Source organism: Hypanus sabinus, chromosome 25 (genome assembly GCF_030144855.1).
Source record: "Hypanus sabinus isolate sHypSab1 chromosome 25, sHypSab1.hap1, whole genome shotgun sequence".
NCBI lineage: Eukaryota > Metazoa > Chordata > Chondrichthyes > Myliobatiformes > Dasyatidae > Hypanus > Hypanus sabinus.
Window position 1 is genome coordinate 50,891,271 of NC_082730.1, and position 24,352 is coordinate 50,915,622.

Here is a 24,352-nt window from a genome sequence, read left to right on the forward strand (position 1 = left end):
TGTTGCCTATTTTTATCCTTCTGTAGATGCTGAGTTCCTAAGCATTTTGTGCATGTTGCTCAAGATTCCAAGATCTGGAGAATCTCCTTTACTTTCAGCTAGTTATTGTGTCTCAAATTGAAATAAAAATTGTCAGATCTTCAGCTGCTTTCTAGAAACAATTGAATCATTTGTTTGGATAAAAGCAACTTTTTCCAAAATTCATGTTCACGTGCACACTTGACAATGGTTCTTGCTTGAGACTCGATATACATACATATCAGTTCATTGCAATCTTTTCTCTTTATAGTTAACTCATGAGAAACTTTAAGAATAATATTTCACTTACTCTTTTTTAATAAAGGGTACCCTGCCAAAAATTGATAGCTGATGTTAATGGGCGAAGAAAAATTTATCAGCTCCCTGAAGTTCTGCACATTTCTCTCAGAATATAGCTGCTGCACGGCTATTTCTTTGGCCAATCGCCTTTCTTCTTCTTCCTGAAAGACAATAGGAAATTGGACAATTATCAAAGATGCATATTTCAGTAATGCTCATTTTATGGGCCATCAGTAATCTTGGCATAAAAAGGAGACATCACAAATGAAAAATCTCAACATGGCCACGTGAGCCATTTATATTTTCCCCCACAGAGGTAGTTATGGCAGTGGAAATGTCTGTTTCTGGAGTTAGCAACATATGCTGAAAGGATATTTTAAAACATTTTTGCTCTGTTCTAATTTCCTGTTCAACTAAATACATGTAGAACTTGCATTTCAATTAAATCTAGCTGTAAATGAATTAACTTCAAAGCAAAACTGAGTGATTAAGTTTTGGATTTAAATGATTTTCTGAAGCAGGGACATTGGAAATTAGGATTTTTTTGAAACAATCATCAATATACACTGAAATAAAGGAAAATATTGGAAATACTCAGCAAGTCAGTCAGCATCCATGAAGAGAGAAACAGGGTTAATATTACAGGTCATCATTTTCAGTTGCCTTTTGGATTTTCTTTATCTGAAATATTCTATTCTCAGACTACTCTAAATTAGTTTAGCTTGATTGATGCAAACTCCGGGCAGGCTGTACCCTGAGTATTCTGCTGAGGTTCAACATTAATAAGGACAGGGATTCAGTCCAGTCTAACAAAGCTTCATTAACATGCTCAATGCTAATACAACACCCTCACTGTCTTCTGAGTATCTCTGGCCCATGTCCTTTCAAAGGGGAGAAGCATTTGAGATTGTATTGAGAATCTTTGATCGATGTGTTGAGAATAATCAGGAACCGTGCAGAAGCAGTGAAAGGAGTGCACCATCTCATAGACTAATTGGCAACCGGCCCTTCAAGGCACCTCTGCCCTGTCTGTGAAAGAACCTGTGGATCCCACACTGGCCTCAGTCACAAAACAGAAGGGGAAGAACGTTAGGTTTGATTCTGAGGGGCTGCCTGAGAAGAAAAGATACTATTCTCCATCAGGAAAAGCAAGTAATACATTTGTGTTGAATTCTTCTTTAGTTTAGAACATAGAACAATACAGGTGCTCTGGACCATGATGTTATGCTGATTTTTTAAAACCTGCTCCCAGATCAATCCTGATGAAGGGTCTCGGCCCGAAACGTCGACAGTGCTTCTCCTTATAGATGCTGCCTGGCCTGCTGTGTTCCATCAGCATTTTGTGTGTGTTGTTCCCAGATCAATCTAACACTTCCCTCTTGCATAGCCCTCAGCTTTTCTTTTGTCTCTGTGCCTACGTAAGGGTCTCCTAAATGCCCCCAATGAATCTTCCTGTACCATCACCCTGCCACATGCTCTACATACACACCACTCTGTAAAACCACCCACCTCCAACCTTCTCCCCTATTCTTTCCTTCATTCATCTTAAAATTATGCCCTCTTATATTATCCATTTCTGCTCTGGGGAAAAGGTTTTGACTGCCCATTGGATCAACACTTCTTACCTCATACACAAATTTAGTTCTGTGCTTCCACAATAATATTACAACATGGAATAAATTTCTGAGTGCAGGCTTGTTTTTGGTTCTGCCACCGTCGTCGTAGGAATGACAACATGTCAGGCCACACAGAAGCAGCAAATAGAGCTGCTGCCTCTCACCCCTGGCAATCAGGAGCTAATCCTGACCTCAAGCACGGTCTGTTTGCAATTGATGGCTTTGGATATGCCTGCAGTTGCAAATGCAACTATTAGGACTAGTAGCTAATCTTTGGTCAATCTTTCTGAAATCTCTTCAGGATAATATTTTACAAGGGGCAAGGTATCAACTGGCCTTCTTGTTCAAATGTCAGCAAAATATTCAGGAGGACTGAGATATTCCTTCGAGAGGTGCTTAGGTACATCAATATAACAGGAAGGAGATTTGAGCCAGGCATCAGTTTGGGTTTGGGTGAAATAACTATTCCTCTTACCACTGGGATAGCAATCTGACTGGGTTCTTTGCAATATTGTTACAAATAAAGACCTCTACTTTGGTGCAGAATCTGGCAGGAAGGGTTCCAAGGTTTTATGTCAATGTGCATCCACCTGACATATGGTGCATTATAAGGAAATCATGTCAGAAGGTATGGATTGCTGAACTTAATTAACTCTGAGCACTATCAAAATTGAAACAGAAAATGCTAAAAATACTCGACAACAGTGGGGAGAGAAACAAAGCTGACAGTCCAGGTCAATGACAAATCTTGGCTGTGAAGTTTCCAATAGAACTCCCAATCTCATATTAATTTGTTGAAAAATAGCGTTAGCTCAATCTATCGAGGAACACAAGTGTCAAGCCTTTCAAAGACTGGTGTAGAATGAGAAGTACTCACATAGTGCTCTCTAAAATACTCACCAGTGCACTCCCCTCTTCCTCCTTTATACAAAAATACACAAGGAGGCAAAGAAGCAGGGAGAGGCCAAGAGTAGTGACAGATCGCTTCCAGTAGCATCTCATTGCAGCAGCAGCTTTCCAAGTTGATCATGAGACACGGCTGCTTTCAATCTTGTTCTGAAAAACACACAGATGCTCGAGTTGAAATTGGAATCTCTAGGTGCACACCCGCTTCCAATTTCACAGATTGTGAGCAGAGAGATGGAGGACATTTCAGATCGTCACTGTCGTGAGCACAGCAAAAATAACAAGGGGATATTTACGTGCTTATATCAAGAGTTCATGTTTTCAAGCTCAAGTTCCAACGTCTTGCCATCTGGCTGTACACATATACAACCAAACGAAATAATGGTCTTCTATGGTGCACCCACAAAACATCTATCACACACAGCACATAAAACAAAATATTACCACAAATAATTAAATAAAACACAAAACAGTGACTTGGGAAACCACGGTGTCAGCATCCATGCAGCCTTCCTCATACTGGGATCATTGCTTTTGAGGGATCAATACCATAAGACACAGGAGCAGATGTAAGCCATTCAGCCCATCGAGTCTGTTACACCATTTCAACATGGCTGATGTATTAGCCCTCAATCCCATTCTTCTGCTTTCTCCTCGTAATCAAGAACCTATCAACTTCTGCTCTAAATATACCCAATAACTAGGCCACCACAGCTGCCTTTGGCAATGAATTCCACAGATTCACCACCCTCTGGCTAAAGAAATTCCTCCTTGCTGAACCTTTGTCATGATGACAGTACGTGGGTGCAGATTTGAACAGTTATCGCTTTCCTATGCGGAGAGCAGCCATCGATGGTCCTTCCTCGTATATTCATGTGCCTCACCCGAGTGGTTTTGAACAGTACAATAGATCTGAAAGCAGAAGACGCCCCACACTGTCAATAGCAGAAGGAAACAAATTAGAAAAAGCAGAATATCTTCTCAAAGCATTTCAATGCTTGCGGCCCATTTCCTTTAAAATGCCTTGACAGCTAAATACTAGCCAGGCTAGATGGTCTCATATTGCAATGCTACATTCCACTGTACCATGCTGTATCCTCAGCAAAGAGCCAACCCCTATATTGGGTTGCATCTTTATTAATACCAGTCTTAAAGCATTCTCACTTTTACTTTCAAAGTGCATTAATCAAAAGGCAATTTGAACAAATTGGCCTTGTTTGTGGGTAAGAATCCAATACTCTAATTTTACTGTAACAATCACTAATGATTTGCAAAAGGATCTGTCAGATTGACCCGTTTCTGACCACATTGTAGACTCTAAACCAAAAACCTAGTAGATTGGAAACCTGTTTAATGCAAGTGTGTTTGACATAATTTCTGCTCTATTCCAGGACAGGTGATTGATAGCATGGAAGGACAATCAATATTTTTCTGCTGTGTACCTCCAGAGAGTGATATCTCTCAAGGCACTTGTCACCAAACGAAAAAGAATAGCCAAGTAGCTAAATCACTCTATCTTCTCCACTCAGGAGATTGGTAACAGGTGCACTTACATACCTTACAGTCTTTAAACAAATGAACGGTATAAACTCCCACCCTACCAAAGTCATAGCTTTCCATGCCAAATGGTGTCCACAGAGTATTCTTCGCAACATAATCAGCCCATGATTTGACTCTAATCTCGTGCTAGTCATTTTTCTTGTCCCAATTAATATGTCAGTATATGACTGTGTAACGATAACTCAAATATCTCCAGGTTTAATTGCAACAGGAACTGCACCAGATTCGGGACAAATTTTATTCACTTCCAAATTTTTAAACTTAATTTTTTTTTAAAAAAAGCAAAACTTTTATAATGGTGGAGTTTATTTTAAACACAACAGAAATTAGAACTGTACAATTATTTGATCGAGAATGGTGAAGGATTGAGACCACTAACTGCATCAACTGGGATTAAGTTTCTTTCCAGCAACTAAGGCTTTGCTTTATTACATGACCAATGAAAGCATTTTACAGACTCTTCTGTCTCAGTCAATAATATAAAAAAGCTTTGCTCTTTCTCATTGGACCGAACCTTTGGATTAGAAATGACTTCTCTTCCAAATTTTTGTCACGTCCTGAACATGGTCACTAGTCTATGACAGATAAAATAAAGTAGAAATACATAACCCTCAAGTCATTAGGAGGAAATTAATTACCAATGTGATTTTAAGGTATTATTTGTTCAGCAGTAATACTGTTGCCCAGGATGGAATTTAATGAAGTGAAGTCTCTAGATATTGAAGCAAAGAGTTCAGTTGAAATAATGAAAGAATGTTATACTGAATTGTAATTCGCATGTGCAGATTTTTTGGCAGGGCAACATACAATTTTCCTTTCTACTTTATGATGTCCTGCCTTGCTTCCATTCCTCTAGTCATATCATTTAACTCACTGTTAGTCAAACTCTGCACACCAGCTGCTGCACTGAAGCCATGTCTCTGCCTCAAAAATACAGAATTGTCTGTGAAAGGTTCCATCAATTCAATCAGCATTACTTTGATCCACACAAATCAGGTACAAGGGCAAAGCTGGACCAATATTTCTGCAGTGCTTTTAGCAATCAGTGGGGAACTCATCACGGACACAAGAAACTGGGAAGGAGTAAACCATCTTATCTATTAGGTCTGGCCCGCCTTTCAATACCACGCTGACCTCAACTCCTCTTCCATGTCGGTCCCCGATTTTTCCCAGTACCCTGATCTTTCGAAGTTTTACTTACCTTACCTTAAATACTTCTAATCATCTGGTCTTCACAACTGAGGCTCCTCTGAAAATAACCTGTTTTAAATGGGAAAAAACCCACCTCCTAATCTTGTAACTATATCCTTTCATTCAAGACTCTCCCACTAGTCTCAAAAATCTCCCCTGTCAGACACTGTCAGGATGATGCATGGCTCAGCAGGTCACCCTTGTTCTGCTGAACTCTAAAGAATACAGACCTAAACTGCACTATATCACCTCCTTCACTCTGGTGAACCTTCTTTGCAAAACCTCCAATGTTGCAATATCATCTTTTGCCATATTCCATTCGTGGCTTCACCAACACTCTATCATTTGTGATTCCTCCTATCAGCTTCCCCACGCTAACCTCCAGTTGCCAGGATTATGCCCAATGACTCCAGCATGGAGACTTGATATGACTTGGAAAAGGCAGAATGCAAAACTAGTTTAACTAGAACAAAGCAATACTGAAGCCGGAGTAAACTTAGGTTCAAATAACATTCATCTGTATTCCTCATCATTATCAGAGTTAATCAAAACTTATTAGTGGATTTTACATGATTTCATGGGAACTTTTGTAAAAGTTATCAGAACAGGTTGAAGGAACTTGGCCTTTACTCGTTGGAGCGATGGAGGATGAGATGTGACCTGATAGAGGTGTACAAGATGATGTGAGGCATTAATCGTGTAGATAGTCAGAGGCTTTTTCCCAGGTTGAAATGGCTAACACGAGGGGCCATATTTTTAAGGTGCTTGGAAGTAGGTACAAGAGAGATGTCAGAGGTAATTTTTTCACACAGAGAGTGGTGGGTGCATGGAATGCACTGCTGGTGACAGTGGTGGAGGCAGAAACAATAGGCATTTTAAGAGAGTCTTAAACGGGTACAGGAAGCTTAAAAAAAAGAGAGCTATGCAGTAAGGTAATTCTAGGCAGGTTCTAGAGTGGGTTACATGGTCGGCACAACATTTTGGGCCAAAGGGACTGTAATATGCTGTAGATTTCAATGTTCTATGTTCTAAAATGAGCAATAACCTAGTTTGACTCCCAAACCCTATTATAATCTCTGGAGTGACCCCATCCCTACAGCAATAAGCCAGTTTCTGCTCCTAATCCCATCTCATTTGTAAATTGGTTCTGCTACTTCCTCCCAGCCTCCCAAACAAGCCAAGCTTCAGAAGGAGGGCCAGCGGAAATGGACATTCAAATGAGGACTTTGGTGGCAATTGCTTGTTTTTTGTAATGGATTAGAATTTTCAGATCTTCCTATGGGGGAAAACAAACATCTACTCATGAAACAGACAAAATATAAATGGAATATCTACTATCCTTAATGATAATAAAAATCTCTCCATAAATGAAGGCTTCCAATCAAGGGCATAGAGCAACAAATGAGTAGCAAATATGGAAATACAAATTGATTAGCTTAGAGTTAGACAATAACTAAAGTTTTGCATCTGTGAAATAGTTCAAACCACACAACCCACATTCTGCAATACAGAATAATTTTTAATAACTTGCAATATTTTGTTGTTTTGACCTGGTTATAGAGACAACATCTGTATTCCTGCTGATCCAGTGCAGCCTGGGCTGCTCAGTAGGGACATGACTGCTTTGAATGAGTTGCCAAAGGGTTCGTTTTGAATAAAAAATGTACCCTGGCTGTAAATCAACTGTTGGAATAACTCTCAAATAACTTCTGTGTGCTTCCTTTAATTAACTTTCAACTCAGAAACCTGTTCACAATAACAGTTAACACATCGCAGCAGTAAGTTTCCTTTATAAGGACACACATTTACCAATTAAAAATCAGCTTTAATTGTGAGAACGTTCAGTATCGAGGCAAACAGCTTTTACTAATACAAAGGATTTCCCGTTTGGTATGCTTGTAAGGATAGATGCAAAATTGTATAGAAGGGGAAGAAAGGTGTTAAATTCTAAATATGACTCTGGATGATGTATAGATTTTCATGATAAGCTTCAATGAGAAAGTACAGAGCAACGGAAGCGAGAGTTCTTGCACGAAAGTATTAATCTCATTCCCAACCAATCTCTGTTTGCCAGCAGTGACATAAAATCAAGGGAAGCTGCCTATTCTTACTCAACTTGTACAGAAATGGAAGCAGAGAGTTCATGTTTCAGCTTAAGGATGCTGAGCTAATTCCAAACCTACAAACTCACTTTCAAGGTCTCTATAGCTCACATTCTCAGTATTTATTTTAATTATTTGCACAAATTGTCTTCTTTTGCACATTTGAAGTTGGTCAGCCTTTATGTATTTCTTTGTATTTACTGTAAATGTCCACTAGAAAATGAATCTCAAGGTAGTATTTGGTGACATATATGAACATTGATAAGAAAGGTACTTTGAACTTTGACCCTTTATCAGAACTGAGAAAGCAGGTTAGATTTAAGTCGCAGAGAGAGTGATAATGATTGGCTATTGCAAAAGGACACTCTGATAAGGTAAGCCCAGGTTTATCATAATGATAAACTCAATTGAAGTTATAGAACATAGAACAAGCCCACAATGTTGTGCTGACCCTTAAACCCTTCCTCCCATATAACCCCCCCACCTTAAATCCCTCCATATACCTGTCTAGTAGTCTCTTAAATTTCACTAGTGTATCTGCCTCCACCTCTGACTCAGGCAGTGCATTCCACACACCAACCACTCTCTGAGTAAAAAATCTTCCTCTAATATCCCCCTTGAACTTTCCACCCCTTACCTTAAAGCCACACCCTCTTGTATTGAGCAGTGGTGCCCTGGGGAAGAGGTGCTGGCTGTGCACTCTATCTATTCCTCTAATAGTTATTATAGCGAGATATCATGGAAACTTGAAAAACAGCACCTAATCTTGTATCTAGATAGGCTGCAGACTTTTAGGCTGAACATTGAATTCAACAACTACAGGTAACTTGCCTTCCATCATCCTGGACATGCTCTCTTCTTGCTGCTGCCATCAAGGAGGAGATATAGGAACCTCAGTAAAGGTTCAGGAACAGGCATCACCCCTCAATCATCAGGCTCTTGATCCACAGGGGATAAACTTCACTCACCCCATCATTGAAATACTCCCACAACCCAAGGACTCTGCATCCTGATATCCATTGCTTATTTATTATTATTACTATTTCATTTTTTTGTATTTACAGCTTGTTTTCTCGGGCACACTGGTTGTTTGTCTATCCTGTTGTGTGCGGTCTCTGATTCTATTGTGTTTCTTTGTATTTACTGTGAGTGCCCTCAAGAAAATGGATCTCAGGATAGTAGGTGGTGACATACAAGAACTTTAATAATAAATTAACCTTGAATTGGCCAGTTTTTCTGCCCTCTGCGTATTACCTTGTTTTATCTCTCTCCAATAGCATGGCCTAGCCCACTTGCCACTTCCTACAGCCTTTCTCTTCCGAGAGCTAACATTCCCTTGGTCGTACTCTCTCTATTGGCCCCCATTAGCCACAACAAATGTCCTCATCCTATCAGATATTTCCTCTCATCACCCGTTTCTCTGCCAGCCCTGGTGTATTTTGGTTGCCCTCTTACAGGAAACGCATGGGTTTATCACAAAGCAAGCAATTTAGTATGATTTTAAAACTGACTCCTGTTCCCTTGCACTGTCAAGCAGCAGATGTCAGGTTAAATTGATTTGCAGGCAAAGTACCAAGACAACCAAAACATCAAGTCAAGAGAAACCTTATTTGTGCATTTATGTGACATGATGACATTAAGCTGGTTTTCATTTTGAGTCAGAGTGAAAATAAGATTCTAACACATTTCTGACGAAGCCCTGCATCTACAGGGGCCATATCTTGATCATTCTGGATGTGATACCCAGAGGCTCTTGTGTTGCTGTTCACCAGGTAACGAGATAGAGGCACAATCAAAACGTCTTTTCTAGAATCAATGAGCACAGAAGATGGGACGTTGTGTTTAAGTTGTATAAGACATTGGTAAAGCTTAATTTGGAGTACTGTGTGCAGTTTTGGTCACCTCCTTACAGGAAAGATGTAAACAAGGTTGAAAGAGTACAGAGAAAATTCACAAGGATGTTGCCAAGTCTGGAGTTACAAGGAAAGATTGAATAGGTTAAGACTGTATTTTTTTTTAAAAGAACATAGAAGATTGAGAGGAGATTTGATAGAGGTATACAAAATTATGAGGGGTATAGATAGAGTAAATGCAAGCAGGCTTTTTCCACTGAGGTTAAGTGGGACTACAACCAGAGGTCATGGCTCAAGGGTGAAAGATAAGAAGTTTAATGGGAACATGAAGGGAACCTTCTTCACTCAGAGGGCCGTGATAGTGTGGAATGAGCTGCCGGTACAAGTGGTCCATACAAACTCGATTTCAATGTTTTAGAGAAGTTTGTATAGGTATATGGATAATAGGGATATGGAGGGCTATAGTCCTGCTGCAGGTTGTTGGGAGTAGGCAGATTAAATGGTTTTGGTATGCACTAGATGGGCCAAAGGGCCTGTTTTTGCACTGCACTTCTCTGTGACTCTATGAGAATGTAGTCACTTTATCAACGCAAGTGGTTGATGCAATGTACATTTCTTATACACATTGCTGTAGGTCCCTTATCGGGGCTTGTATGCAAACTCAGCTCGTTAGCTAGTTCTGCTAACAACCACGTGACTCAGCGGTGCCTTCCATAAACAATATATGCCTGGGTCAGTATGATTTGGGGTTCAACCAAACAGAGATGTCGTAATGTTCCGATTAAAGAAACCTTGATTTGAGCGAATGCTGTGTAAATACTGCCCATACTCAATTACCGATCGTCAAGAAATAACATTGTACGCCACATAAAATCATAAAGTATATTTACAAATTTCAACTTTATCAAAATTATTTCGAAAAAGAAAAGAAAAAAAACACAAAAGGGCCCATTACAGTAAAACCAGTCTAAATGTGCACATAACCTTGGAGCTTGTACCTTCCAAAGCCAGTGTAACTGTTACTCATGGTCCCAAACACAAGGTCTGCACGGAAGAACTAGCTATCATTCAAGCTTCTCTTTAAGTCCATCTCGAATAAACTGGCTCACGCTCTCTTGGGAATATTGGCCCTCCTCCTTGGAGCCATTCATCTACACAAAGCACTTCTCACAAAGGGATCTCTCCTTCCCATGGCATTCTGCAGCACCTTCCCGCCTGTCCTCTCTGCAGTTCCTGCCAAAAAGATCTCCAACCACACTACCGTCCATCACAAATCTCTCTCCGCCTCGTACTCTCTAGCACTTTCTCACCATTACGACTGGCTGATGCGACGTTTCCAAGTTGAACAGTGGGGCTTTTTATCTTAGCCAAAACAAAACATTCTACCAGGACACACGGCTGAAATTAAACACCTACAGCATAGTAGTATAAACTGTAACCAGGGCATTACATAGTTTTAAATCTAAAAATATAAACTTGTTCACCCTATGGCTTTATCTACCCTACAAGCTAAACTTTGTATCTCAGCACTGTAGATGCTGATAATTCATGTGGATCACTTCACCAGCATAATATAATAATAGTTGTAAAGAACATCACCAAAACAACTACAACAGTAAACTTTGCAGGCAAATAACCTTAGCCACTACAGTCGTTCTAGTTTTCAGTCAATTGCCACACACTATTAACTTAATCATTTTTACTCTATTTACTCCCTTTGTCATTTTGCTTTCATTCAGTCTTGCTTATTGACTTTCCCTCCAGACTCTGAACCCTTCTCGTTCAAGCTACGGCTGTTGAAATTCATAAGTCACCTTCTCTGACATTTCTCTGGAGTTTGTAGTCCAATTTGAATTTGGCTTACTTCATTTGGTAAGTCTGGAGACATGAAGCGGTTCCTCAGTATTCATGTCATCTCATTCACTGCAACAGCATCACCTGAAAATGAAAATGAGCACACTACAACACACTGCATTGTCCTTCTTGCCCCTGATTTTATTTGCAATGGCACAGATGTCAGGTCCTGACACACATTCAGCCAATTATCTTGTCCAAATGGCTTTTCTTCCACATTTGCTTTCAGGAATTTAAATATTCCAATTGCTCAGAAGTTGCTAAATAGCCTTTCAAGTTATACATTGAAGGTCATCTTTTAAAAATTGACTCTTAACTCTAGGGACATCTCAATCTCAACTCAGCTTTGCTTTCTTCAAAGTATCTCGGTACTACTGTGAAGTTATATTTACCAATGATAGACAAATAGGGGGAGGAATGGGTAGTGTTGAGGAAACAGAGAGCCCGCAGAGAGACTTAGTTTAGGGGAGTGGTAAATGAAATATAATGTCGGAAAGTATGGTCATGTACTGAAAGTAGAGCTGTCACTACTGTGTAGCATATTTCGTGCTACTGACCAAGGATGAACAGGTTAAATGTTTTTGAGAGTCTGGCACCCCAGTACAAGCTTGCATTGGATTTACATGCATTGACCCATGAGGAACCATTTAGTTAAATTTAAAGTGATCTGCTTTGCAATGAGCTGAATGACAGAGCAAGCTAGATATTCACAAGTTTGAACATGAAAGCATTCAGGAGAGTTTAAATGTACGGGCTCAGGCCAGGGTAATGATAATGGAAGCTTTCTGACTAAGGGGGTAATGAATTTGGAGTCCAAATGGGCAAGGACTGCAATGGAAAGGCTGAGCACATAGGATCCAGGAAGCCAACTTCAATATTATTTGGATGGTTCGCATTTTCACAGCAATGAGAATATTTGCAATTCTTGATATTTCTTTGCTTCGGCTCGCCTTAAACTGCATTCTAAACACAAAATTACATCATCTCTGCAAGTATATATGGAGTTTGGCTCTTTGGTGCAGTAGCCACCAGTTGAGATGACTACTAATCACCAGGATAACAAATGGCAGGAAATTTTGTGGCCATGGACCCACAGGTAACAGATATGAAGCAGCAGCTATGTTTTCTGACTGAAGGCAATTTTTCCACTATAGGCAGTGGAAATAGGTGAAATTGAATTGGCTGAAGATGATTACATATCTTCCATCAACCCATTTCTCTTCCACTGCCTTCAACAGGAAAGATATATTGGTTGTAATGGATGTCTAATTAACATCAGTCTTTCAACACAATCACCCAAAATTTAAGTCATGTAACATGCTATTCTTCTACAATGTTAACCCATTCTTTAGAATCAACTTTTTAATGGAATGTTTAAAAAGAACATTATGGTAGAATAAAGAGCTGATTGTGGTCTTCAGAAATTATAGGACCAAGGAATGCAAACCAATCCTCATAGAGGGATCAGAAGTAGAGAGAGTGAGCAATTTCATGTTGCTGGGTGTCAAGACTCCAGGGGATCTAACCTGATCCCAACTTATCAATGCAGCTAAAAAAGGCAATACAATGGCTATATTTCATTAGGAGTTTGAAGAGATTTGGTTTGTCACCTAAAACACGCAATAACTTCTACAGATGTACTTTGGGGAGCATTCTGACAGGCTGTATCACTGTCTGGAATGGGGTGGGGGTGGGCATCTGCACAGGATCAAAAGAAGCTACAGAAAGATGTAAAATTAGTCCACTCTATCTTGCGTACTCACCTCCATAGTATCCAAGACACACACACACATATCAGCTATTTGACTTACTGTAATTGATTCACTTATTTTTTCTGTGTATTATGTATCGCATTGTACTGCTGCTGCTAAGTTACCAAATTTCAGGACATATGCCAGTGATATTAAACCTTATTCTGAATCCTGTTCTAATGCAAGAAAAAAATAGAAATGGTATTTCAAGGTCACAGAGTACAAACCCAGCTGCTCAATTAATGTAATCAAATTAGAAATTGAGAAAAATCTATATTATATAATAGCAGATAAATAATTGTACAGTGAAGCCTGCAATCATGAGTGGTTTAGTTTAATTTGGCTGTCCTTTCGTGCTAGGCTGTGTAATTAAGAACTCAAGGTGATTCTAAACAATTATTACTAGCACTAGATCACGATCTGTCTTTGAAGGAAAGCTTGGTTCTAAGTTGACAATCATTACGGCTATGGACTCGATAGATAATGACTTAAAACCTACTAATCAATAACCTCATGGCCATCTACGCACAGTTTTAGCAAGAAAAATAACTGATGGCCTTTCAATTATTAAGATGCATAGGAACAAATTAAGAATAATTTTAATGCAAAACAGTTCTTGGCATATTATTGGATTGACATAATTGCACCTTGTGAACGTTGTTTGCCAATACAGGAAAATATGTTAAAAATTGGTTGTCAAATGCAAAAGAAAAGTGAGATGCTGAAGAGATGAGCTGAATATTAATGCCCTAGCAAACCTGAAAGGATAGCAGCTTCAACTGAAAGGACTGTCATTCAATAACTACTGGAGAAGAACCCTCTGCTCAAGGGCAACTGCAGAAAACTGGTTTCGTAAGTCAAGACAACTTAACAAGAAACTTCATAATCTGAAAAATTAAATGAAAACATTTATACATTTTAAAATAAAGTGCCTTATTGAAAATGCCTGAGTGGGAACATTAGAGGATTGAGTTTGCTTCACTCGGAAGCTTTAGTCTTCCTAAAAATTAGAATTAATTGAAAGTAGGTGGATGTTCCAGCAACTACTACATTTCTCTAAACTTTCTTCGGAAAGCAGATGCTGTGAGCAACACCATTTCACAAGTAGGGAATTCAGGAGCCTCACCAAGCCAAGATGAAATGAGAACAAAATATTTCTGCAAGATGTTTGACGTCTTGGAGAACAGCTGGATATTTAAATTGCCATATGCCTGCTGTGGATGGATGAAGGGTTGGACAGGACAAATGGAATATAACTTTACAGGGGAGCTGAAGTTTCATCGAGCTGTCTGTGAGATTAATGAGGAAAGCAAACAGAAGACTTTGTGAAAGCTGTAAAATTCAGGTCAGAGGTGTGCTGGGATCTGAAACCAAGATGAGAAGGCTGGAATTACCCAAGATAGACAGTAGTTGCGGAGAGGAAAAACAAACCTAGCCAGTTCTGATGCAAACAGAAGAAATAAGCTTTTTTCAAATCTGTGGCTTCCAATTTACCACAGATGACACAGCCCTCAATCATGCTTCTTTTACTTCCAACACCCCTGGTCACATGCTATCTCCTTGCCGCTGCAACAAAGATAGAGCTCCCCTCATTCTACCTCCCCAGCTCCCGCCCTCTGCACACAAAAGCTTCACGATTTCCACCACTTTTAGAGAGATTCTGTCACCGGACCTGTTTTCACCTCTCTTCACAGTGTTTCAAAGGGGCTCTTCCCTTTTGCAACTCCTTGGACCACACTTCCACGTCTATCAAGACACTTTGCCAAGCAAATCCAGAAGATAGAGCATCTTGCACAAAGTGAGTTGCAAATGCATGGGAAACTGTGAATATGTAGAGCACAATATTCACTAGCTGTCGCAGCTAAACTCTAAATCAAGGCCGTTTAGTAGTACACAGGTGTCCCCCGCTTTACGAAAGTTCGCTTTTACGAAAGGCCTACATTAGTACCAGTTTTCGCTAACCAAAAGAAATCCGAAGAGGATTTTCACTTTTACGAGAAAAAGCACCTGCTTTAAACTTGTGTCTACCCCGAGAAAGACTACCGCGGCTGTGAAGCCTCGTGTGGGCAGGCGTGTGCGCATGCATTGCTTTCTACAAATTGGTTTTGGCTAAATCTTCCTGATTCTGGTAAGTGAAACTACACTGTACATACATTATTTCTACTTTATATAGGCTGTATATTTATCATATCATTCCTGCTTTTACTATATGTTCATGTTGGTTTAGGTTTTATGTGCTATTTGGTAGTATTCTTTTTTTGGGTCTGGGAACACTCAAAAATTTTTCCCGTATAAATTAATGGTAATTGCTTCTTCACTTCACACCATTTCGGCTTACAAAAGGTTTCATAAAAACACTCTACTCACAGATAGTGGGGGAAACCTGTACTGGTTTAGAGAAAGGGCTGTATGAATTACACTATGTAGAAAATTATCATGAATTATTGTTCAGTTTATAAACTATTAACTGCTCATGACTTTGAACAGAGAAGTATATGCTTTGGTCACTTCATTAGGTACCTCCTATATCTATTAAATGGTCAATGAGTGTATGTTCATGGTCTTTTTCTGTAGCCCATCTACTTCAGGATTAAACATGTTGTGCAGTCAGAGATGTGCCTCTGCATACCATTGTTATAACTCACCTTCCTGTCAGCTTGATCCAGTCTGGCCATTCTCCTCTGACCTCTTTCATTAACAAGCTATTTTCACTCACAGAGCTGCCACTTTCTGGCTGTTTTTTGTTTCTTGCCCCATTCACTGCAAACTCTAGAAACTGTTGTGCATGAAAATCCCAGGAGATCAGCAGTTTCTGAAATACTCAAACCACTCCATCTGGCACCAACAAACATTTCACAATCAAGGTCACTTAGATCACATTTCTTCCCCATTCCGAAGCTTGGTATGAACAATAACTGAACCTCTTGACCATGTCTGCATGCCTTCAGTTGCTGGCACATGATTGGCTGATTAAATATTTGCATTAATGAGCAAAGTGGTCACTGAGTATATATTGTACATCAGTGATACCTGATGGGCTAATGGTTCATGCTGACCTAAATTTAATATACCAGTTGATTCTGTGCTACACCTCACCTCCCCAGTTTACTGAGACAGCAAGCTTGCAGATCCAATTCAGCTGCTGTAATCACAGCTGAAGTCCATCAGTCAGGCTTTGTGCACAGCACATTCTGTCCGTTCTTTCTAGTCAACACCAAATTTAAATTGGTCTTGGAAGCAGCATTTCAACTCCACTTCTTCCAAGTTACTGTCCAGCATTCGCACTGTACCTCTGTGCACATCGCAGATTAGGTCACTGCTTGCAGAACACTTCTGCTCAGCCTTCAGCTCCCTGCCCAGGTACCATCCCATTTACACTCTGATCTCGCTGACTAAGAATGCCAAAGTTCACAGTAAAACCATTATCAAAGTACATATATGTGACCATATACAATCCTAAGATTCATTTTCCTGTGGACATAGTCAATAAATCTATAATAGAATAATAAGCATAATAGAATCAATGAAAGACCACACTAACTTGAGTGTTCAGCCAGTGTGCTGAAGACAAACTGAACAAATAAAAAAACTAAATAAAATAATAAATAATAAATAAATATTGAGAACATGAGATGAAGCGTCCTTGAAATTAAGTCCATATGTTGTGGAATCATTTCAGTGATGGGGCTAATGGCTTTACACCTTTGGCTTTACAGCCTGGTGGTTGAAGGGCAGTAATTGTTCCTGAACCTGGTGGTGTGAGTCCTGAGGCTTCTGAGTAGTGGGGTCTCTTTCACTGATTTCCTACAACCACATTTTGTGTAGATGTGTTCAATAGCGAGGAGGGCTTTACCTGTGATGGACTGGGCCATGTCCGCTATTTCTTGTAGGATATTCCATTCAAGGGCATTGGTGTTTCTATACCAGGCTGTGATGCAGCCAGTCAATATACTCTCCAACACACACCCAAAGAAGTTTTTGCAAAGTTTTAGATTCAGCATTACATCTTCACAAACTCCTAATGAGGTGGAGGCTCTGCCATGGTTTCCTCACAATTGCACTTACAAGCTGGGCCCAGGACAGGTTCTCTAAAATAATAACAAAGTGCTTTCCCCACCCGACAGGGAGTGTTGGTGAAGGTGGGATGTTGAGTACAGGTACAAGGTATAAGGTGAATGACAAGTGTGCACAGGAGCAGGGATCTGTGATGGCTGTGTGTATGCCAAATGGTGTTGTGAAGCTGGGCACTTGTTGCAAGCTGAATGGCACTTACTGGATATGCAGCTCCTAGGCCTCCCCATTATTCCCAGAGGGTGGCGTCCTTGATATCAGGTGCCATATGTATGCCATCTAGTGCCCTGGGTGAACACCTGGCCCATGCTGGTTGGTAAGAGGGCTATTACAAAGGAAGAGTATTTTGCCTGATTGCCTTTCTCAGCCTGGTACAGCCAGACTGTACTGGGAACTGATTCTGATGGCCTTGCACTGCCTTCTCACAAAGGAAGGCAACACTGGAACCGTTTCAAATATCCTGGGTATATAAAATAAATAACACAATATTCTGCAGGGAATCATGCCCTGCCCATGGTGTCTTTAACAATTGGGATAGGCTAAATCATTTTTGTGCTTATAAAAATTTTAACATGTGAGAGCAGTGATATAAAAATGTCTACTTACCGTATGGATCTAACACATTGATGCAATCACGAAGAAGGCACGCCAGCAGCTACCCTTCATTTTGAGTAAGAGGTGTATGTCACACAAGGCTCGTGCAGGTTTCTGTACACGTAGCACGGTAACAAGCCCTTCCAGCCCAACAAACACAAGCCACCCAACTACACCCACTTGAGCAATCACAGCCTGGCAGCGTCCATCGCGAAGGACCCTCACCACTCCAGGTATGCCCGCTTTTCATTCCTACAATCGGGGGCCTGGAGGCCCACACTCAGTGCTTTAGGAACAGCTTCTTCCCCCGCCCCCACCCCTCCATCAGATTTCTGAACGGCCCATGAACACAACTTCACTATTCCTCTTTTTTTAAAATTGTAACTTACAGCAATTCTTTGTCTTGCACTGTATTGCTGCCATAAAACAACAAATTTGGTGATAGTAAGGGTTAGGAAACCTGATTCTGATAAGGATGGCAAAGAGTCAGAGTCAAACAGTGCAAAAACAGGCCATTCGGCCCACTGAGTCTGTGCTGACCAACAAGAACCATTTAGATCAATCCCATTTCCTTTCTTCCCACTTTCCTGATACAGAAAAATATCACTACTGTTTCTTCATGGTTGGGTCTAAATCCTGGAGTTCAGCATGACATCTAAAGCTTTGACAAATTTCTATAGATGTATATTGACTGGCTGCATCACAGCCTGGTAAAGAACAGCAATGCCTCTGAACAGAAGATCCCAAAAAGTTCGGCCCAGTACGTCATGGGTGAAGCGTTGAGCACACCCATATGAAAAGCCGCTGTAGGAAAGCAACATCCATCATCAGAAATGGCCACTAGCTGGGCCACGCTCTTTTCTCACTGCTGCCATCAAGAAGACACAAGACTCTCAGAACTCACCCCACCAGGTTTGCAACCCCAAAACCATCAGGCTTTTGAGCAAACGGGGATGACTTCAGTCACTTGTCTTATCAAGGCTTCCAGCAAGATGGCAGTGTGACTGGCTACAGGGCCTTCAACAAAAGGTGCTACCATTCTGTTTAATGATCGCAAGATCCTGCTACATGTTAAGACTACAGATCTACACCATCAGCGAGTTGCTCACTGGTGGAGATAATGAAGGAGCTGTGCAACATGAGTCGATGGAGGCTCACGGTCAAATAGTGAGTAGCCATCTTGGTCGCTTTTCTTGTGATCGCAAGACCCCTTTGGAAACTGTTAATCTGGTGTGCAGCGAGCTCGATCTGAGCAGGGGCAGATGGAGGGGGCCGAGTCCTCGGTTGTGGAGAAGACTTGTCCTGAAGCCACAGGCCACTTGCTTGCAGCCACCCGGAGTCGGTGCGCTTCGCCGGGGGCGGTGTCCAGAACGGAGCTGGAGCAGCCGGCCCGGGGTTTCGCTCGGCAGAAGACAAGCTCTGACGTGGCTGATTCAGGTTTCCTTCAGTGGCACTCAGGCCTCAAGCTGCAAGGCCGTTTGCTTTTCAGCCGCTGGAGGAGAGGCGCCTGAGCCATCGCACTCTACTGGGGGTGGCGACTGAGGATCTAAAATGGGCTGAGGGGTCAGGACTATGTACGTATACATTGTCTAGTTGCGTTTTTACTGATATTCTGTATGTGCGGGTAGGCGAGGATTGGGCTCAAAGCCACAGATTCACCTAGCAGGAGTTGGGGCAGGTACTGGGCCTCCCACCAGGGTGTGCCTAGCGGACACCGGGAGCCAGTCTGCAGATGATATCCGTCGGGTGGAGGGGGGATCTGGACTAATAATATATATTATAAAGACAGACAGGCAGACAGACATTGCATTTTTACTAATATACTGATGTTGACTTGTATCCATCAAGCCACTGCCTTGTTGGGGTGGGAAGAGGGTTTAGAGAGGCGGGCATTGCAACTCTCGTCGTGTGATTGGGATCTTGTGTGTTACTGTTGGTAATGTGCCTTTGCACCTTGACTCTGTGGTAAAACTGTCTTGTTTGGCTGTATTCGTGAACATTCATATATGGTTAACTGACAATTAAACTTGAATTGAACTGAACTGAAATGTACCCCCACCCAATGATCTCACTTTAGGGACTCTTTATCTCATGCTCCTATTATTTATTGCTATTTATTTATATATGCATTTGCACAGTTTTTTGTCTTCTGCAATCTCATTGATCCTGTTATAGTTACTATTCTATAGATTTGCTGAGTATGCCCACAGGAAAATGAATCTCAGGTTTATTTATTTATATAGAGATAGAGACATATATATATATATATATATATATATATATATATATATACTCTGATAATAGCATTTACATTGAATTTGTTTTTAAATTTGACTCTCCAGAGTCACATTCCACCAAAGGACTGCAGTGGTTCACTTTAAATAAACCTTCCAAACGCTTCATAGACAATCACAAAAGAGTTCGCTTTAAAACTGGGATTTACACAAAGAGAAATATCTCAAGTGATATGGGTCAAGCAAGGCTCAGAGTTCAGGTCACAAGTTACTCATGGTGTCATTGAAAGGCAGAGGATCATGGGAGGCTTATCTCCTGCTCACATGACAGACTTATTATCATCACTATTTTCATAAATACTCGGTGGCCACTTCAAGTACACCTGCTCGTTAATGCAAATATCTAATCAGAGAGTCTTGGGATTTTCACACACAACAGTTTCTAGAGATACAGTGAATGCTGCAAAAATAAAAAAAAATCCAGTGAGCAGCATTTCTGTGGATGAAAATTAATGAGAGAGATCAGAAAAAAAATGGCCAGACTGCTTCGAGCTGAGGCCACTCACATAGGCACACTTCACAACAGAGGTGCGCAGAATGCACACATCGAACCTTGAAGTGGAGTGGCTTCAGCAGCAGAAGGCTCTGAACATACACTCAACGGCCTCTTTATGAGGTACAGGAGGTACTACAGTCAGGTATTTTTTTAAAATCAGGAAATAAACTGATAAAAGTAGAGATTATTGGTCAATGGAGATGGCTGCACATGTGTGCAACTTACAAGGCGACGCAATAGTGATGCCTGGCCTGCTGAGCTCCTCCATCTCTCTTCAGCACCTTAATAAAGTAACAGGTGATCACGTTTTGGATCAGTTAAGCAATGCAGTGAACAAGACTTTGTCCCTCCCAAACTCCACGGTTACAGCGTCTGCACAGGGATTCCAACCTACAAACAAAAGGCTTGAGTGTTCAAAAGCATTTGAATTGCAGTGTGGTGAACTACATATACCTGTCTGGACACGCACCCCCCCTCCCCCGCTGACCGCTCCTGTGGCCCCTCCCACACACCCCTGTATAAAGGCGATTGAGGCCGGAGCCCGGCCTCTCAGCCTCCAAGATGTAGTGTGGTGGTCACTCACTGCTTGTTCCTTCTACCAGTCAATAAAAGCCGATATCTCGCCTTTACATCTCAGAGTGAGTTATTGATGGTGCATCATGCAGCTATAGTTCAGAAGAATAGATCATCAAGAATGTTGCACCCAGGATTCCTGCTCACCCTTTCCACTGCTGACTCATTAATGAGGATTGGTGTATGTTCTCCAAACATCTCCTTCCTGAAATCTGTAATCAATTCCTTGGTCTTGCTGGTGTTGAGTATTATAGACCATTTAGCCCTGACCACCATTCTCCCATTTGACACTAATAACACACTAATCCCATTAAAAAAAAATTTCCAACATTCCCATCACCTTCCTCCTCTTTCTACCACTCACCTGGGCACTATCGACCTACTTTATTTACAGATTCACCATGGCAATGGGCTTTTCTGGTCCAACAAGCCCATGCTGCCCAATCACACCCATCAACTACCAATTCCTACATCTTCCTAGTGTGGGAGGATTACAGAGTGCCCAGAGAAAATCCATGCAGTCACGGATTCTCCTCATAAACAGCAGTGGAATTAAACTCGGGTCATCGATGCTGTAATATTGTTACATTAACCATCCCGCATCCTGCCTCTCCAAATGTGTTGGGAGACATTTTTATGCATTCTTAGTGATAATGGGTTAGGAACATTTAGAGTTAATCAAGTCTGAAATTTTCTAGAGGCAACACATCGGAGGCAGTTACACTCGAGTGTCCAGTGTTGAGGGTCATCTGCTCATTAATGCAATTATCTCATCAGCCAGTCCCGCGGCAGCAGGAAAACAGCATGCAGAAGTGGTCAAGAGGTTCAGGTTTTGTTCAGACAAAGCATCGGAAAAGGAAGGAAATGTGATCCGAGTGGCTGATTGTAGAATGGCTGCCAGATGAGTATCTCAGAAACAGATCCCCTGGGATTTGAATGCACAGCAGTCTCTAGAGCTGACAGAGAATTTAAAAAAAATCCAGTGTGCTTTAGTTCTCTGTGTGCAAAAATACTTTGTTAATGAGACCCAAGAGGAGAACGGCCAGACTGGTTCAAGATGACAGTAACTCAGATAACCACGCGTTACAACAGTGGTGTGCAGAAGAGCATCTCTGAACGCACAACATGTCGAAACTTGGTGGATGAGCTGCAGCTGCAAAAAACTACAAACTTACACTCACTGGCCACTTTATTAGGTATAGGAGGTACTACAGTCAATAAAATGCTAGAAGCAGAAATCGTTGGTCTATGGAGACGTATCCGGTTTACAAGGTAACACTCAGCACTGGTGATGAGGAACTAATGGGCCGGGTCACGCTGAAAGATCCTGGAGCAGCAGAGACAAGCTGTAGCTTATGCATCCCCGTACTGGCGGGAGTACAGCAGCAGAAAAGGCTGTGCTGACCAGTTCTGCCCTGTTGCTGAACACTCTGCATCTGCTCACCCATCCTCACACCAGCCATGGCTCAGAGATCTAAAACAGCAGCACACATTCGCATGAAGTTACAAGACTTCACTAACATGACCTGTCTCGACGGATGTCTGCTAAGGTTTCAGCCGAACGTGGCACATCCGCTGGGAAACCCCGCCTATGTGCAGGAGTTACGACACAGCGGGATGCTGCTGAAAAGGCTCCCTTGACTGGAGAGGCAACCGGAGTTTTCCGTTACAACTGTGGAGAAGATGGATGTTTCAAGCAAAACTGTATGGGGCCAGAAAATTTGTGAAAAGTAAGCGATTAATGAAAAGGAAAAAAAGAAAATAAAGGGACCTATTAAAGTTGGGCCGTTAAAGGACCCATTAAATGTGCACATGACCACTGAAAGTCATATTGGAGTATTCTGCGGTGTATCATACACTAGACCCACAGTCTGTGTGAAAGCACCCACCACATTCTGAACTTCCCTTGAAGTCCATCTTGGACAAACTGGCTCTGTCTCAGGAGTACTGGCCCTTCCTCCTTGGGGCCATTCATCTGAACAAAGCACTTCTTGCAACAGGGTCTCTCCTTTTAACTGCATCCCTTGTGCCCCATTCTGCACCTCCTGCCAACAGGCCCCAAAGCAGACTACTGTCCGTCAAAAATCTCTCTCCACTCCACTGTCTCTAGAACCTTCTCCCGATCCCACCATCCTGATTGGCTGACACAACACCCCCAAGGTAATCAACATAGCTTCTTATGTTTAGACGAAACCAGCAGAACACACTGCTTTTGCAGAAAACTGCTAAAACAGAATGCCTAAACATAGCAGTCAAAACCTTAACCAGAGCATTACACTTACATCTACTATCTATTTTACATTAGTTGTGCTTTAGATGAATTTAGTTTAACTATTTTTGTTTTATACAGTCGCTCAGTAGTTAGCATAATGCTAAGATAGTGCGAGTGACCTGCATTCAATTCTCCTGCTATCTGTAAGGTGTTTGGATGTCTTAGCGTGACTGGTGCCTTTCCTGCAGAGGTGCAGGCTTGTAGTTACATGGGCTTAATTAGTCTGCAGGGACTCATTGAGATGGAAGGTCCTGTTACTATGCTGTATCTCTAAATAAGATTAATAAAAATATTTATATTTTCCCAGTACTTCCATACGGCCCTGATTAACGAAAACATGTGGAAACAGAAAATATATGCTCACATCACAAGTTTCTGCTTCCCATCACAGCAAAACCGGCTCCAAGGTTATCTGGCTGCCAAAGATCAGGGCTACTGTGGGCCAAGCCTGGGAGTGCAGGGGAGAGTGCAAGCTATGGGCCAGATCCAGTTCAATATTTCTGAAAGGCAATCATTTTCAAAACAAAACAGAATAACAACTTTCTCTCTACATCTTCTGTGCTTGTTGCCAGCATTTTCAGTGCAAGAGTTAAGTATCTACATTTAAAAAAATTTGTCCAGTAGCTAATCCGTGCAGAGTAGATGGAACTGATAGCATGTGTCACAACATTCTTCATCAGCACTATACCCACTTGAGCAGTGAGCCAGGTTGACCCAGTGCCCTGCTACTGGTGAAGCCATCTGGGTGAGACAGAGATGGTGAAAGGTTCTATGGCGCAAACATGAGGAAATCGGCAGATGCTGGAAATTCAAGCAACACGCACAAAATATCACAGCATAGTGATACCGGTGGTGATGGGAAACCTGTTGTTCAGAACACTGGTCTCTTTTGCTTCTTTTA

The 24,352-nt window shown here is 41.4% G+C and overlaps 1 protein-coding gene across 3 annotated transcripts in view; it reads right to left on the reverse strand.

Annotated features, from left to right (window-relative positions):
- Positions 1-24,352, reverse strand: part of LOC132381236 (alpha-1,3-mannosyl-glycoprotein 4-beta-N-acetylglucosaminyltransferase C-like) — an 82,252-nt gene that overhangs the window by 18,954 nt on the left and 38,946 nt on the right. For all 3 annotated transcript variants that reach the window (XM_059950611.1, XM_059950612.1, XM_059950613.1), the window contains exons 2-3: positions 2,835-2,990; positions 329-479 (exon numbers count right to left, since the gene is read on the reverse strand). In XM_059950611.1, the coding sequence (XP_059806594.1) occupies positions 329-479; positions 2,835-2,936 (253 nt within the window). In that variant the 5' untranslated portion in view covers positions 2,937-2,990. The remainder of the gene's footprint in view (positions 1-328; positions 480-2,834; positions 2,991-24,352) is intronic.